This window comes from Lithobates pipiens, unplaced genomic scaffold, assembly GCF_037356315.1.
Source record: "Lithobates pipiens isolate NorthernLeopardFrog02 unplaced genomic scaffold, aLitPip1_a1.2 Scaffold_167, whole genome shotgun sequence".
Lineage (NCBI taxonomy): Eukaryota > Metazoa > Chordata > Amphibia > Anura > Ranidae > Lithobates > Lithobates pipiens.
In genome coordinates, this window is record NW_027507753.1 from 783,947 (window position 1) to 799,935 (window position 15,989).

General features: G+C 53.2%; 1 protein-coding gene across 1 annotated transcript in view; it reads right to left on the reverse strand.

The window, feature by feature from the left end:
* Positions 1–15,989, reverse strand: part of LOC143986528 (alanine--tRNA ligase, mitochondrial-like) — a 56,373-nt gene that overhangs the window by 13,710 nt on the left and 26,674 nt on the right. The window contains exons 8-10 of the mRNA XM_077484886.1: positions 6,450–6,488; positions 4,550–4,661; positions 278–405 (exon numbers count right to left, since the gene is read on the reverse strand). Coding sequence (XP_077341012.1) covers positions 278–405; positions 4,550–4,661; positions 6,450–6,488 — 279 coding nt within the window. The remainder of the gene's footprint in view (positions 1–277; positions 406–4,549; positions 4,662–6,449; positions 6,489–15,989) is intronic.

Sequence of the window (15,989 nt, forward strand, 5' to 3'; positions counted from 1 at the left end):
CTGAATCCGTTGCATCCCCTGCTGGCTCTATGTAGTAAACGTGACACGTTCAGAAGAGTTTCAGATTTCTCTGACTAAAAAGACATATTATGTAATGTTCAGCCCCCATCATAATGATGACAACATAGACAAAACACTATAGATCTACGAGCAGCACATAGAACTTTACCATCTTCTATTATAAAAAGGAAATATAGAACTATATATACACACACACACACACACACACACACACATACACTGTATATACAATGGCAGACCCTATCTGTCCTCTGACCTTTTCCTCCTCCTCTGCGAGCTCCTCCAGGGCAGCCTTGTCCAGAGAAGAGCCGCGCTCCTCCAATATCAAGCCAATGAGGTCCAGAGGAAAGCCCAGATTACGCGACAGAGACCACGCTACGTCCGCTGCAAACAAAGAGACGAAACCTGTCAATCAGAGCGCCCTCTGCTGGATGTGGGTGATGGTACAGAAGTTTACTCCTCTTGTGGGGTCTGTAGACCTGGCTGTATTCCCTGTGATGAAAACCTTCCCCAGGATCCAGAGTCTTCTTTCATGTTCCATCACTACGCCTGAGCTGAGTCCAGGTCTCCACAAAGCCTCTGGTATGCTCTACTGTTGTCTGGCCGGCTACACTCCTCCATCAGTGCCCTCTGCTGCCTCTCCAGCCCATCCGTGCCCTCTGCTGCCTCTCCACCCCATCCGTGCCCTCTGCTGCCTCTCCACCCCATCCGTGCCCTCTGCTGCCTCTCTACCCCATCCGCGCCCTCTGCTGCCTCTCCACCCCATCCGTGCCCTCTGCTGCCTCTCCACTCCATCCGTGCCCTCTGCTGCCTCTCCACCCCATCCGTGCCCTCTGCTGCCTCTCCACCCCATCCGTGCCCTCTGCTGCCTCTCCACCCCATCCCTGCCCTCTGCTGCCTCTCCACCCCATCCGTGCCCTCTGCTGCCTCTCCACCCCATCCGTGCCCTCTGCTGCCTCTCCACCCCATCCGTGCCCTCTGCTGCCTCTCCACCCCATCCGTGCCCTCTGCTGCCTCTCCACCCCATCCGTGCCCTCTGCTGCCTCTCCACCCCATCCGTGCCCTCTGCTGCCTCTCCACCCCATCGGTACCCTCTGCTGCCTCTCTACCCCATCCGTGCCCTCTGCTGCCTCTCCACCCCATCCGTGCCCTCTGCTGCCTCTCCACCCCATCCGTGCCCTCTGCTGCCTCACTACCCCATCCGTGCCCTCTGCTGCCTCTCTACCCGAACCGTGCCCTCTGCTGCCTCTCCACCCCATCCGTGCCCTCTGCTGCCTCTCCACCCCATCCGTGCCCTCTGCTGCCTCTCCACCCCATCCGTGCCCTCTGCTGCCTCTCCACCCCATCCGTGCCCTCTGCTGCCTCTCTACCCCATCCGTGCCCTCTGCTGCCTCTCTACCTCATCCGTGCCCTCTGCTGCCTCTCCACCCCATCTGTGCCCTCTGCTGCCTCTCCACCCCATCCGTGCCCTCTGCTGCCTCTCCACCCCATCCGTGCCCTCTGCTGCCTCTCCACCCCATCCGTGCCCTCTGCTGCCTCTCTACCCCATCCGTGCCCTACCTCATCCGTGCCCCCTTCTGCCTCTCCAACCCATCCGTGCCCTCTGCTGCCTCTCCACCCCATCCATGCCCTCTGCTGCCTCTCCACCCCATCCGTGCCCTCTGCTGCCTCTCCACCCCATCAGTGCCCTCTGCTGCCTCTCCACCCCATCCGTGCCCTCTGCTGCCTCTCCACCCCATCCGTGCCCTCTGCTGCCTCTCTACCCCATCCGTGCCCTCTGCTGCCTCTCCACCCCATCCATGCCCTCTGCTGCCTCTCCACCCCATCCGTGCCCTCTGCTGCCTCTCCACCCCATCCGTGCCCTCTGCTGCCTCTCTACCCCATCCGTGCCCTCTGCTGCCTCTCCACCCCATCCGTGCCCTCTGCTGCCTCTCCACCCCATCTGTGCCCTCTGCTGCCTCTCCACCCCATCCGTGCCCTCTGCTGCCTCTCTATCTCATCCGTGGCCTCTGCTGCCTCTCTACCCCATCCGTGCCCCCTTCTGCCTCTCTACCGCATTCGTGCCCTCTGCTGCCTCTCTACCCCATCCGTGCCCCCTTCTGCCTCTCCACCCCCTCCGTGCCCCCTTCTGCCTCTCTACCCCAACCGTGCCCCCTTCTGCCTCTCTACTGCATCAGTACCCTCTGCTGCCTCTCTACCCCATCCGTGCCCCCTTCTGCCTCTCTACCCCATCTGTGCCCCCTTCTGCCTCTCTACCGCATCAGTACCCTCTGCTGCCTCTCTACCCCATCCGTGCCTCCTTCTGCCTCTCTACCGCATCGGTATCCTCTGCTGCCTCTCTACCGCATCGGTACCCTCTGCTGCCTCTCTACCGCATTGGTACCCTCTGCTACCTCTCCACCCCATCCGTGCCCTCTGTTGCCTCTCTACCCCATCCTTGCCCTCTGCTGCCTCTCTACCGCATTGGTACCCTCTGCTACCTCTCCACCCCATCCGTGCCCTCTGTTGCCTCTCTACCCCATCCTTGCCCTCTGCTGCCTCTCTACCCCAGCGGTGCCCTCTGCTGCCTCTCTACCCCAGCGGTGCCCCCTTCTGCCCCTCTACCCCATCAGTGCCCTCTGCTGCCTCTCCACCCCATCCGTGCCCTCTGCTGCCTCTCTACCCCATCCGTGCCCCCTGCTGCCTCTCTACCGCATCCGTACCCTCTGCTGCCTCTCTACCCCATCCGTGCCCTCTGCTGCCTCTCTACTGCATCGGTACCCTCTGCTACCTCTCCACCCCATCCGTGCCCTCTGCTGCCTCTCCACCCCATCCTTGCCCTCTGCTGCCTCTCTACCCCAGCGGTGCCCCCTTCTGCCTCTCTACCCCAGCAGTGCCCCCTTCTGCCTCTCTACCCCAGCAGTGCCCCCTTCTGCCTCTCTACCCCAGCAGTGCCCCCATCTACCTCTCTACCCCAGCAATGCCCCCTTCTGCCTCTCTACCCCAGCAGTGCCCCCATCTACCTCTCTACCCCAGCAGTGCCCCCTTCTGCCTCTCTACCCCAGCGGTGACCCCCTTCTGCCTCTCTACCGCAGCGGTGCCCCCTTCTGCCTCTCCACCCCATCCGTGCCCTCTGCTGCCTCTTCACCCCATCCGTGCCCTCTGCTGCCTCTCCACCCCATCCGTGCCCTCTGCTGCCTCTGCACCCCATCCGTGCCCTCTACCCCATCCGTGCCCTCTGCTGCCTCTCCACCCCATCCGTGCCCTCTGCTGCCTCTCCACCCCATCCGTGCCCTCTGCTGCCTCTCCACCCCATCGGTACCGTCTGCTGCCTCTCCACCCCATCCGTGCCCTCTGCTGCCTCTCCACCCCATCCGTGCCCTCTACCCCATCCGTGCCCTCTGCTGCCTCTCCACCCCATCCGTGCCCTCTGCTGCCTCTCCACCCCATCCGTGCCCTCTGCTGCCTCTTCACCCCATCGGTACCGTCTGCTGCCTCTCCACCCCATCCATGCCCTCTGCTGCCTCTCCACCCCATCCGTGCCCTCTGCTGCCTCTCCACCCCACCCGTGCCGTCTGCTGCCTCTCCACCCCATCCGTGCCCTCTGCTGCCTCTCCACCCCATCCGTGCCCTCTGCTGCCTCTCCACCCCATCCGTGCCCTCTGCTGCCTCTCTACCCCATCCGTGCCCTCTGCTGCCTCTCCACCCCATCCGTGCCCTCTGCTGCCTCTCCACCCCATCTGTGCCCTCCACCCCATCCGTGCCCTCTGCTGCCTCTCCACCCCATCCGTGCCCTCTGCTGCCTCTCCACCCCATCCGTGCCCTCTGCTGCCTCTCCACCCCATCCGTGCCCGCTGCTGCCTCTCCACCCCATCCGTGCCCTCTGCTGCCTCTCTACCGCATCCGTGCCCTCTGCTGCCTCTCTACTGCATCGGTACCCTCTGCTACCTCTCCACCCCATCCTTGCCCTCTGCTGCTTCTCTACCCCAGCGGTGCCCCCTTCTGCCTCTCTACCCCAGCGGTGCCCCCTTCTGCCTCTCTACCCCAGCAGTGCCCCCTTCTGCCTCTCTACCCCAGCGGTGCCCCCTTCTGCCTCTCTACCCCAGCGGTGCCCCCTTCTGCCTCTCCACCCCATCCGTGCCCTCTGCTGCCTCTCCACCCCAGCGGTGCCCCCTTCTGCCTCTCTACCAGATCCGTGCCCCCTTCTGCCTCTCTACCTCATCCGTGCCCTCTTCTGCCTCTCTACCTCATCCGTGCCCCCTTCTGCCTCTCTACCTCATCCGTGCCCCCTTCTGCCTCTCTACCTCATCCGTGCCCCCTTCTGCCTCTCCACCCCATGCGTGCCCCCTTCTGCCTCTCCACCCCATACACGCCCTCTACTGCCTCTCTACCCCATCCGTGCCCTCTGCTGCCTCTCTACTCTCAGGTACGCTCCTACAATCATCAGGACTATCCCTCTCTCTATGGATATGGACCTCCTACATCTGTACAATATACATTTCATATCCGGCTTGCATCATGACATCACAGGGTGGCTGCTGACACTTACTGGGAAATATTTTACCGGCACCTTCCTGCTGTAGAGTGCGCTCTATGATGCGGCGCCCCCGCTGGAGGGAAGTTAAAAATGCCTCTTCGTTCTCATCCAGGATTCTCATAATCTGAAATGAAATAAATCTCTCCATTACTTAGCACCTAACTCAGATACTTCAGCACACAGCCTCTGGGTGTCACTGTAGAGAAGGGAGCAGCTCTATGGACCACCCACAAGGAACACCTAGCTCAGGTACTTCAGCAGACAGCCTCTGGATGTCACTGCAGAGAAGGGAGAAGCTTTATGGCCCACCCATGTGGACCATGTAGCTCGGGTACTTCAGCACACAGCCTCTGGGTGTCACTGCAGAGAAGGGAGCAGCTCTATGGCCCACCCACGAGGAACAGCTAGCTCAGGTACTTCAGCACACAGCCTCTGGGTGTCACTGTATAGAAGGGAGCAGCTCTTTGGCCCATCCATGAGGCACAACTAGCTCAGGTACTTCAGCACATAGCCTCTGGGTGTCACTACAGAGAAGGGAGAAGCTCTATGGCCCACCCACGAGGAACAGCTAGCTCAGGTACTTCAGCACACAGCCTCTGGGTGTCACTGTAGAGAAGGGAGCAGCTCTATGGACCACCCAAGAGGAACACCTAGCTCAGGTACTTCAGCACACAGCCTCTGGGTGTCACTACAGAGAAGGAAGCAGCTCTATGGCCCACCCACGTGGAACACCTAGCTCAGGTACTTCAGCAGACAGCCTCTGGATGTCACTGCAGAGAAGGGAGCAGCTCTATGGCCCACCCATGTGGAGCATGTAGCTCAGGTACTTCAGCACACAGCCTCTGGGTGTCACTGTATAGAAGGGAGCAGCTCTTTGGCCCATCCATGAGGCACAACTAGCTCAGGTACTTTAGCACACAGCCTCTGGGTGTCACTACAGAGAAGGGAGAAGCTCTATGGCCCACCCACGAGGAACAGCTAGCTCAGGTACTTCAGCACACAGCCTCTGGGTGTCACTGTAGAGAAGGGAGCAGCTCTATGGCCCTCCCATGAGGAACAGCTAGCTCAGGTACTTCAGCACACAGCCTCAGCACACAGCAAGCTCAGGTACTTCAGCACACAGCTAGAGCCTCCCCTGATTGGGTACAATTGGTGTGCTAACGTTCAGCGGGCATTAAAAGCAAAGGAGGATGTAGACCAATAGATCTGCCATGTCCAGTCTCAGAGGTTTCCTCTCCCTGTTCAGGAGGAAACAGACCTGGAGGGGGATGGGGAGCTCTCTCTAGTTTCCATCCACCGGAGAACGGGGCGAGTAAAAAAGGTCTGCTGAGCTCCCAGTGATGAAAAAATAAAATAAAAGCCAAGAATGATGGTAGATAGCACAGAATGCTCTGAACACAGTACTGGAAGAAATCAAAATTCTCCATATTTCACATAAAACGTGTAGAGACTGGGCACTGTAGGGCTGGGCGCTGAGGGGCTGGGTGCTGAGGGGCTGGGTGCCAGGAGATGGTACTGAGGGGCTGGGTACAGAGTTACCAGGAGACTGGGAACTGAAGGAATGGGCAGTGATGTGCTAGGTACTGAAGGGCTGAATACTGAGGGATTGGGCACGGAGGGTCTGGATACTGATGAGTTAGGCACCGATTGGCTGGATATTTCAAGGATGGGCATTGAGATGAAGAGCACTGAAGGGCTGTATATTGATTGGCTGTGTTCTGAGGGACAGAGTAGAGTTGATCACCTGCATACCTCTCCCATTTATACTGGGGGATGATCTGTTTTCTGGGGGTGGGGGAAACTGACCGGCTGAACAGAAACGTTTACAATAAGAACACTGAACCATGGTGTGCAGAGCATGCTGGGAAGGAGGTGACTCCCTAATAATCAACATCTCATGATAGTGACTTACCTGCGACTTCTCCCTGTGCAGTTCAGGATACGCATTACCCTACAAAACACAGAGAACACCCCCATTACTAGAGAACACACCCCCATTTCTAGAGAACATGCCCCCATTTCTAGAGAACACACCCCCCCATTACTAGAGAACACACCCCCATTACTAGAGAACACACCCCCATATTACTAGAGAACACACCCCCCCTTACTAGAGAACACCCCCCTTACTAGAAAACACACCCCCCTTACTAGAGAACACACCCCAATTACTAGAGAAAACACCCTCCCATTATTAGAGAACACACCCACCATGATTAGAGAACCCCCCCCCCCCCCGCATTACTAGAGAACACACCCCCATTACTAGAGAACACCCCCCTTACTAGAAAACACACCCCCCTTACTAGAGAACACACCCCCATTACTAGAGAACACACCCCCATATTACTAGAGAACACACCCCCCCTTACTAGAGAACACCCCCCTTACTAGAAAACACACCCCCCTTACTAGAGAACACACCCCAATTACTAGAGAAAACACCCTCCCATTATTAGAGAACACACCCACCATGATTAGAGAACCCCCCCCCCCCCCCGCATTACTAGAGAACACACCCCCCATTACTAGAGAACACACCCCCATTATTAGAGAACACCCCCCCCCATTACTAGAGAACACGATCCAGAAGAAGGTAAAAAAAAAAAACAGCAGAGCATGATCCAATTTACTACAGCAGGGGAAAAATTCCTTCCCGAATCTGATATTCCCCGGATCCCCTTTACCTATAAATATCAGTATGTTGAATTCTCGTTTTTACGGTATTAATATCGATATTTTAATAATTCATATTGATGAGGAAAGTTTCAAGAAAGTCAGTTTAGTTCTCGTGTAAAAACTCAAAAATTGATTTAATAATAAAAAATAGCAAAATATTAGAAGAAGAATATCAAAGTATAGAATGTCATTTATAATAATGTATAATATTCTTAAGATGAAGATGAATCAGAGGTGTCTGTGTGTAGATGTGACAGCAATGTCCTCCTGGTGTGAGTGTCTCCCAAAACTCTCTATTACTAGATTTTTACTCCTAAATTCAGCCCCCACCTTCTCCTAAAATCTGACCCCTCCTTCCTAAAAAGGAAAGGTTCTTAATGGACTTGTAGTCCTACAGAAAATTGCAGGCTTTCCTGGGACATATCTCCCCCCCACCTCTCCCGCAAGGGTGGGGGTTATTCTGTCACTAAACAGTGACATTCCTGAGGTGTGAGCCAAGAGGAGCTGTATGTAAAACCATTTATCATATACAATTACTTTAACTTCTAAATCAAATATTACATATATCAGTATGTATATTATATTCATTTAAAAACACAATGTTCTTATTAATATCTTAATCAATAAACATTGTAATATATAAGGACGTATCTCTTAACTAACACATTGAACTTTTACATCTTAAAGTATGTGAATCCTTCCTTCTCACAGATGGTGGAGGTGAAACAAAACAACTAATTATTGCCATATGTGAGCTCTCCCAAGAAATGCTTATAAGCTTATAACAGTATATACTTTCACAGGTATGAGAATCTTATAGAATTTCACTTTTTACATACATAGAAGATTTTATATATACACTACTCCCACTAATAACATTATTTACCCCACTAACACTGAACCTTGGGGTACCCCATTAACACTGAACCTTGGGGTACCCCCACTAACAACACTGAACTTTGGGGTACCCCACTAATAACACTGAACCTTGGGGTACCCCACTAATAACACTGAACCTTGGGGTACCCCCACTAATAACACTGAACCTTGGGGTACCGCACTAACACAGAACCTTGGGGTACCCCACTAATAACACTGAACCTTGGGGTACACCCACTAACAAAACACTGAACCTTGGGGTACCCCCACCAACACTGAACCTTGGGGTACACCACTAACACTGAACCTTGGGGTACCCCCAACACTGAACCTTGGGGTACACCACTAACACTGAACCTTGGGGTACCCCCACCAACACTGAACCTTGGGGTACCCCCACCAACACTGAACCTTGGGGTACCCCCACCAACACTGAAGCTTGGGGTACACCACTAACACTGAACCTTGGGGTACACCCACCAACACTGAAGCTTGGGGTACACCACTAACACTGAACCTTGGGGTACACCCACCAACACTGAAGCTTGGGGTACACCACTAACACTGAACCTTGGGGTAACCCCACTAATAACACTGAACCTTGGGGTAACCCAATAATAACCTTAGACCAGAGTAAGAATCATTAATCACGACTCTCTGAATTATTTTTTTAACCAGTTTTCTATTCATTTACAGATCTTGCCAAACCATAAGACTTTACCTTACACAATAGCCACGTGTGGCGAACTGTCTCCTAGTACACAGCCATCCCTCTGTCCAAGTATACCACGTCCACCGCCACCCCTCTGTCCAAGTACACCACATCCACCGCCACCCCTCTGTCCAAGTACACCACGTCCACCGCCACCCCCTCTGTTCAAGTATACCACATCCACCGCCACCCCCTCTGTCCAAGTATACCATGTCCACCGCCACCCCTCTGTCCAAGTACACCACGTCCACAGCCACCCCCTATGTCCAAGGTTTTACTTACCTCTTCATAAAAAGAAATCAGGTTTGTCTGACAACTTCTGTCTTTCATGAATCCATGCTGTCTGTTGCTTAAAATATTTTTTTCCTACAAGAACTCGTCTATGAGGTCTTTTATTAATCCCTCCAGTATCTTCCCAACTATAGAAGTTAAGCTAACAGGTCTATAGTTACTCGGTAAAGACTTTGTTCCTGTTAGGAACTTCAGGTATTGAGTCTGTCTTAGTAGAAGGGGACCTCTCTTACGTCTCTGGTTCTGGTCTCACTGGAATGGGAACAGGGAGACCGGAGCGCAGTGGGGTAGGAGAGTCCAGCCAGGAGCAGTAGCAGGTATCCGGAGATGAGGGTTCTCAGAAGCAGGGACTCTCTGTAGTAGGAAGGCTAAGGACTGCAGGCCACTGGATCAGGTTGGATGGGTCCTCAGGATACAAGGTAGCGGATGCAGGAACAGGCAGGAGACAGCAGAGGTGTCAGGTACAAGCAGAGTTCGGCAACAGGAGATCAGTTCAAGAAAGGTCAAACAAGCCGGGGTCGGAGCAGGAGAGGTCAACAAGGTCAGACGGAGCCGGGTCGGATAGCAGGTAGGTAGCAGATAGACAAACAGGTATTCACGGGCACAAGCTGCAGACGAGACAGCACAGAGCTGCTGCAACTGTGCCTTTAAAAAGGGCCACTGGCGCCAATCGTGCTAACGCTCGCCCGTGCGTGCGTGTACCGCGCGCACACACGAACGGCGTGCACCCGCGCGCGTTGGAAGACGCTCGTACCTACGACGACCCGCTGCACGAACGTGCACGCGCGCACGGAGAGCCGATCGCGCAGGACGAGCGGATCCCTGACATTGCCCCCCCACAAGGGGCAACCTCCGGGTGCCCCTAGTAGCTCTTTTCTCTGGGTGTGCAGCAAAGAAGGCCTGTATTAATCTATTGGCATGTATGTTAGTAGCAGGTTCCCATGAATTACTCTCTGGGCCATAGCCCTTCCATTTAATCAGGAACTGACCTTGTCCCCGTCGTCTTCTGAAATCCAAGATGGCCTCCACTTCGAACTCCTCACTGCCATCAATCAGCACAGGATCGGGTGGTCTTGTTCCTCTACCAGGGAAGGGGTCAGGTATGACAGGCTTAAGTAGAGCTACATGGAAGACTGGGTGTATTCTCATGGAATCGGGTAAAGACAACTCATAAGATACCTCGTTAATCCTCCTTTTAACAGGAAATGGACCCAGAAACTTTGGTGCCAACTTCTTGGAGGGACATGCTAATTTTAAATTAGAGGAAGACAGCCATACCTGGTCCCCGACTTGAAGGATCAATTCTCCCCTTCTTCCTTGATCGAAACTCTTCTTGCTGTCAGCCTGAGCCTTGGTTATAGCCTCCTGCAAGATCCGGTTGTTCTGCTGAAGAAAGGATACTGTGTCCTGAACTGCTGGTACATGCGATTCTGTAGGGATATCGGGAAGAAAAGACAGGTTAAAACCGTAATTGGAAAAGAACGGGGACTGCCCGGTGGTAGCATGGCTGGCGTTGTTGTAGGCGAATTCCGCCAAAGGTAACAGGGAAACCCAATCGTCCTGGACAAAGGAAGAGAAACATCTGATATACTGCTCGAGGGTTTGGTTGGTGCGTTCTGTTTGCCCGTTAGTCTGTGGGTGGTAGGCGGAGGACAAGGCCAATTCAATTTTCAGGGCTCCGCATAAGGCTCTCCAGAAACGGGAGGTGAACTGCACTCCTCTGTCAGATACAATGTTGGTGGGTACCCCGTGAAGCCTGATTATTTCCTTAATAAAAACATGGGCCGTTTCGGTAGCAGAAGGAGTCCCCTTCAAGGGAAGAAAGTGGGCCATCTTAGACAGACGGTCACACACAACAAAGATGGCGGTACAGTTCTCAGAGGGGGGAAGTTCTACGATGAAGTCCATAGTAATCATCTGCCAGGGGCGGTCGGGTGCGGGGAGAGGCTTAAGCAGGCCCCAGGCCCGATTTCTGGGAATCTTATTCCGGCAGCATACTGGACAAGAGTTCACGTACTGCTTGCAGAACTCCCTCATGCCTGGCCACCAGAAGGAACGTTGTACCAGCTCTAAGGTCTTGCGGACACCAAAGTGTCCCGCGAGTGGATGGTCATGGAGGAGCCCCAAAACCTTAACTCTCACCTCCTCAGGAACGAAGATTAGGTTGTCTTTCCAGAGCAGGCCCTCCCTGGATGTTAATGAGATTCCTGGGGGACAGGAAGATGTGGAAGAAGCACTCTTGAGCAGAGAGACTAGGCCCGGTTGGATGAGAAGAAAGGAGTTAGCAGGGAGGATAGTATCCGGAGGTGCAGAGTCCTTAGGATTGTCAAACATGCGAGAGAGTGCATCCGGTTTGGTGTTTCTTGATCCAGGGCGATAGGTAATGTGAAAATTGAATCGGGAGAAAAAGAGGGCCCAGCGGGCCTGCCGAGGTTTCAGTCGTTTAGCGGTGCGGAGGTATTCGAGATTTTTGTGATCCGTGTAGATGAGCACGGGGTGTACCGCCCCCTCCAGTAAGTATCTCCACTCCTCCAAGGCCGATTTAATGGCAAGTAGTTCCCGATCTCCTACATCATAATTCTTCTCCGCTGGGGAGAGTTTTCGGGAGAAGAACCCTACGGGGTGCATCAGGTCGTCTTTACCAAAACGTTGGGAGACCACCGCCCCTACTGCTATCTCAGAGGCGTCTACTTCCAGAATATAGGGTCTAGATGGATCCGGATGACTGAGGATGGGGGCAGAGGTGAACAAGTCCTTGAGTTTTTCGAAGGCGACCTGGGCTTCAGGACTCCAAAGAAAGCGCATATTCTGCTTAGTAAGCTGGGTAATGGGGGAGATAATGGCCGAGAACCCTTTAATAAACTTTCTATAGAAATTGGCGAAGCCCACAAAGCGCTGGACGCCTTTCTTGTCGGTGGGGGCTGGCCACTCGAGAACAGCAGCGACCTTTTGCGGATCCATCCTGACGCCTGCTGGGGAGATTTCAAGGCCAAGGAATTGGATCTCTTGTTGCTCAAACTTACATTTCTCGGCTTTGGCGTATAGTCCATGTTGCCTGAGCCGAAGTAAAACTCTGCTGACGTGCCCCCGGTGCTGTTCCAGGGACCTGGAGAAGATCAAGATATCGTCAAGATAAACGATGACGAAAATGTCCAAGAAGTCCCGGAAGACATCATTAATCAAGTGCTGGAAGGTGGCTGGGGCATTGCACAATCCAAAAGGCATCACCAGATACTCGTAATGCCCAAAACGAGTTCGGAACGCAGTCTTCCACTCGTCGCCTGCTCGTATACGGACCAAGTTATAGGCTCCTCTCAGGTCAAGTTTGGTGAAGATAACAGCCGACCTCAATTTTTGAAAAAGTTCTGGGATCAGAGGTAGGGGATAGCGGTTTTTAATCGTGATTCTGTTCAGTTCCCGATAGTCTACACAGGGTCGGAGAGTCTGGTCTTTTTTAGTGACGAAAAATATCCCAGCCCCGGCAGGGGATGTGGAGTGACGGATGAACCCCTTCTTGAGGTTTTCGGAGATGTATGCCTTCAGAGCCTCCTGCTCCTTCTCGGATAAGGGGTAGACACGTCCAAAAGGAATCTCAGCCCCAGGGAGGAGCTCAATGGGGCAGTCGTAAGGACGATGCGGAGGTAAGGAGTCAGCCCCCCGTTTACTGAAGACATCCAGAAACTGATGATAAGGCTCTGGAACCGATTGACATAGGTCCAGATCTGGATCTAGACAGAGAAGTGTTCTGGATTGTGCAGGAGTCCCAGGGAGGCAGTGGTCCTGACAGTAGGTGGAGAGGAATCTTACCTCCCCAGAGGACCAGTCAATGGAGGGGTTGTGGGCTTGCAGCCATGGTATGCCCAGAATCACAGGAAAGAGTGGTGATGAAATGACATCAAGAGTTAGTAGTTCCGTATGTCGGCAGGAGGTGGAGGTGGAGGTGGGTAGAGGAAGGGTCTCATGAGTGACCCGGCCGGACTTGATCTGAGAACCATCGGCCAAGAAAATAGAAAGTCCATGAGATTTTGGCTGAAGTGGGATGGAATGCAGGTTGGTGAAGGCAGCGTCGATGAAGCAACCGCAGGCTCCGGAGTCAAGGATGGCGTTGACGTGAATCGTTCTTCCATGAAGCTGAAAAGAAAGCAGAAGGGCAACATGTAGAGAGCTGGAAGGTGAGTTAACGAAACTGCGGGACACAGAAGAGAGGCACTTACGAGGCTTCACAGGGCAGTTGGCCACATAATGTCCGGAGCCGCCACAGTATAGACACAAGTTCATATGTCGACGACGGGCACGCTCTTACGGAGACAGAGTAGGTCGGAGTAGTCCAAGCTGCATAGGTTCCTCAGGAGCAAGAGAGGTACTGGCAGGCCCCTTTTGAGGGGACGGAGAGAAGAACGGAGTGGGAGACGGGGTTCTGGCGGTCATCCAGGCAGGTCTCAGAGGTTGAGAAGAGCGTTCGGCCTTCCGCTCACGGAGTCTACGATCGATCTGGATGGCTAGGGCAATTAAGTCCTCTAAGGCATCTGGGATACCAACTCGGGCTAGTTCGTCCTTGAGGCCTTCAGACAGGCCCATGCGAAATTGGTGTCTAAGGGCCGACTCGTTCCATAGGGTATCTGCGCTCCAGCGCCTAAAGTCCGAGACATAGTCCTCGGCCGTCCTACGGCCTTGCTGGAGCGCAGTTAATGCGGATTCTGCGGTGGCAGTCCGCTGGGGGTCATCATAGAGTTGTGCCATCCCCTCAAAGAAGGCAGAGAGAGTCTGTGTAAGAGGACTGTCATTCTCCAGGAGATGGTGGGCCCATGACTGAGGTTCTTCTTGCAGGAGAGAAATGACAAATCCCACCTTAGTTGCTTCCAGCGAAAAAGTCCTGGGCTGGAGGGCAAAGTAAAGCTGGCAAGCATTACGAAAACCCCGAAACTTGGAACGGTCCCCAGAGAATTTTTCCGGAATGGGAACCCTAGGCTCAGGCGGGAGCATCACGACTGCCGGATGAGTTGCAGGCTGGACTGGAGGAGACTGAGGTGCAGTGTCTGGGGATCCCGAAATGGAGAGATGTTGGACCCGCTCTTCCAATCTGGTGTAGCCGTCTTGAAGGGATTTCACGGCCTGGGTGAGAGCCGCAAGGTGAGAGCAAATCTCCTTCATGGCGGAGGCCCCTTCTGCAGACTCAGACATGGCTGTCTCGTACTGTTAGGAACTTCAGGTATTGAGTCTGTCTTAGTAGAAGGGGACCTCTCTTACGTCTCTGGTTCTGGTCTCACTGGAATGGGAACAGGGAGACCGGAGCGCAGTGGGGTAGGAGAGTCCAGCCAGGAGCAGTAGCAGGTATCCGGAGATGAGGGTTCTCAGAAGCAGGGACTCTCTGTAGTAGGAAGGCTGAGGACTGCAGGCCACTGGATCAGGTTGGATGGGTCCTCAGGATACAAGGTAGCGGATGCAGGAACAGGCAGGAGACAGCAGAGGTGTCAGGTACAAGCAGAGTTCGGCAACAGGAGATCAGTTCAAGAAAGGTCAAACAAGCCGGGGTCGGAGCAGGAGAGGTCAACAAGGTCAGACGGAGCCGGGTCGGATAGCAGGTAGGTAGCAGATAGACAAACAGGTATTCACGGGCACAAGCTGCAGACGAGACAGCACAGAGCTGCTGCAACTGTGCCTTTAAAAAGGGCCACTGGCGCCAATCGTGCTAACGCTCGCCCGTGCGTGCGTGTACCGCGCGCACACACGAACGGCGTGCACCCGCGCGCGTTGGAAGACGCTCGTACCTACGACGACCCGCTGCACGAACGTGCACGCGCGCACGGAGAGCCGATCGCGCAGGACGAGCGGATCCCTGACAGTTCCCTTTTTAAATATGGGCACCACATTGGCCCTGCGCCAATCCAGTGGTACTATTCCTGGCATTAATGAGTCCCTAAAAATTAGATACAATGGCTCTGAAATTACAGAGCTCAATTCTTTTAGGATCCGTGGGTGGATGCCATCAGGTCCAGGTGCTTTATCCACCTTTATTCTGTCCAAATATTTCTGGACCATATCACTTTTGAGCCATTGTGGATTTGGGTCTGTGTCACTACCACCCCCATTGTGGACATGCGCTCCCCCATGCTCTTTTGTATACACAGAGCTGAAGAAAGTATTTAATAAGTTAGCCTTCTCTTTGTCCCCAGTCACCCACTCCAGATTATTTTGTAAAGGGGCTACATGCTCAGACTTGACCTTTTTACTGTTAATATATTTGAATCATTTTTTGGGGTTTGTCCTACTATCTTTTGCAAACTGTCTTTTATTTAGAATTTTTGCATCCTTGATTTCCTTTTTACATATTCTGCTATATTCTTTGTAGCATTTAAACGATGATAGTGTTCCTTCATTTTTATATTTTTTTTAAACGCTCTTTTTTTTATAGTTTATAGCTTTTTTTAACTTTGCCCGTGAGCTACATCGGTTTTATTATTAGTCTTGTAAACTTCTTGTCCATGGGAATATACTTTGCAGTGAGATCACAAACAGTCTTTATGAAGAATTCCCATTTCTGTTCTGTGCCTATTGATGCCAATATTCTCTCCCAGTCTAAGTCCTGGAGAGCGGCCCCCATCCTTGGAAAATTTGCTCTCTTGAAGTTAAGTGTTTTTATATTTCCCGTATGTGATTTTTGCTTACAGCTAACATCAAATAAAATCATGTTATGGTCACTGCTACCCAGATGTTCCTTTATCTGAACATTAGTAATACGTTCTGCATGGTTTGAGATTACCAGGTCCAACAGAGCATCATTCTTAGTTGGGGCCTCAATAAACTGGACCATAAAATTGTCCTGTAATAGGTTTATATATTTTTGCCCTTTAACTGTCCCAGCAGTGCCATTACGCCAGTCAATTTCCGGGT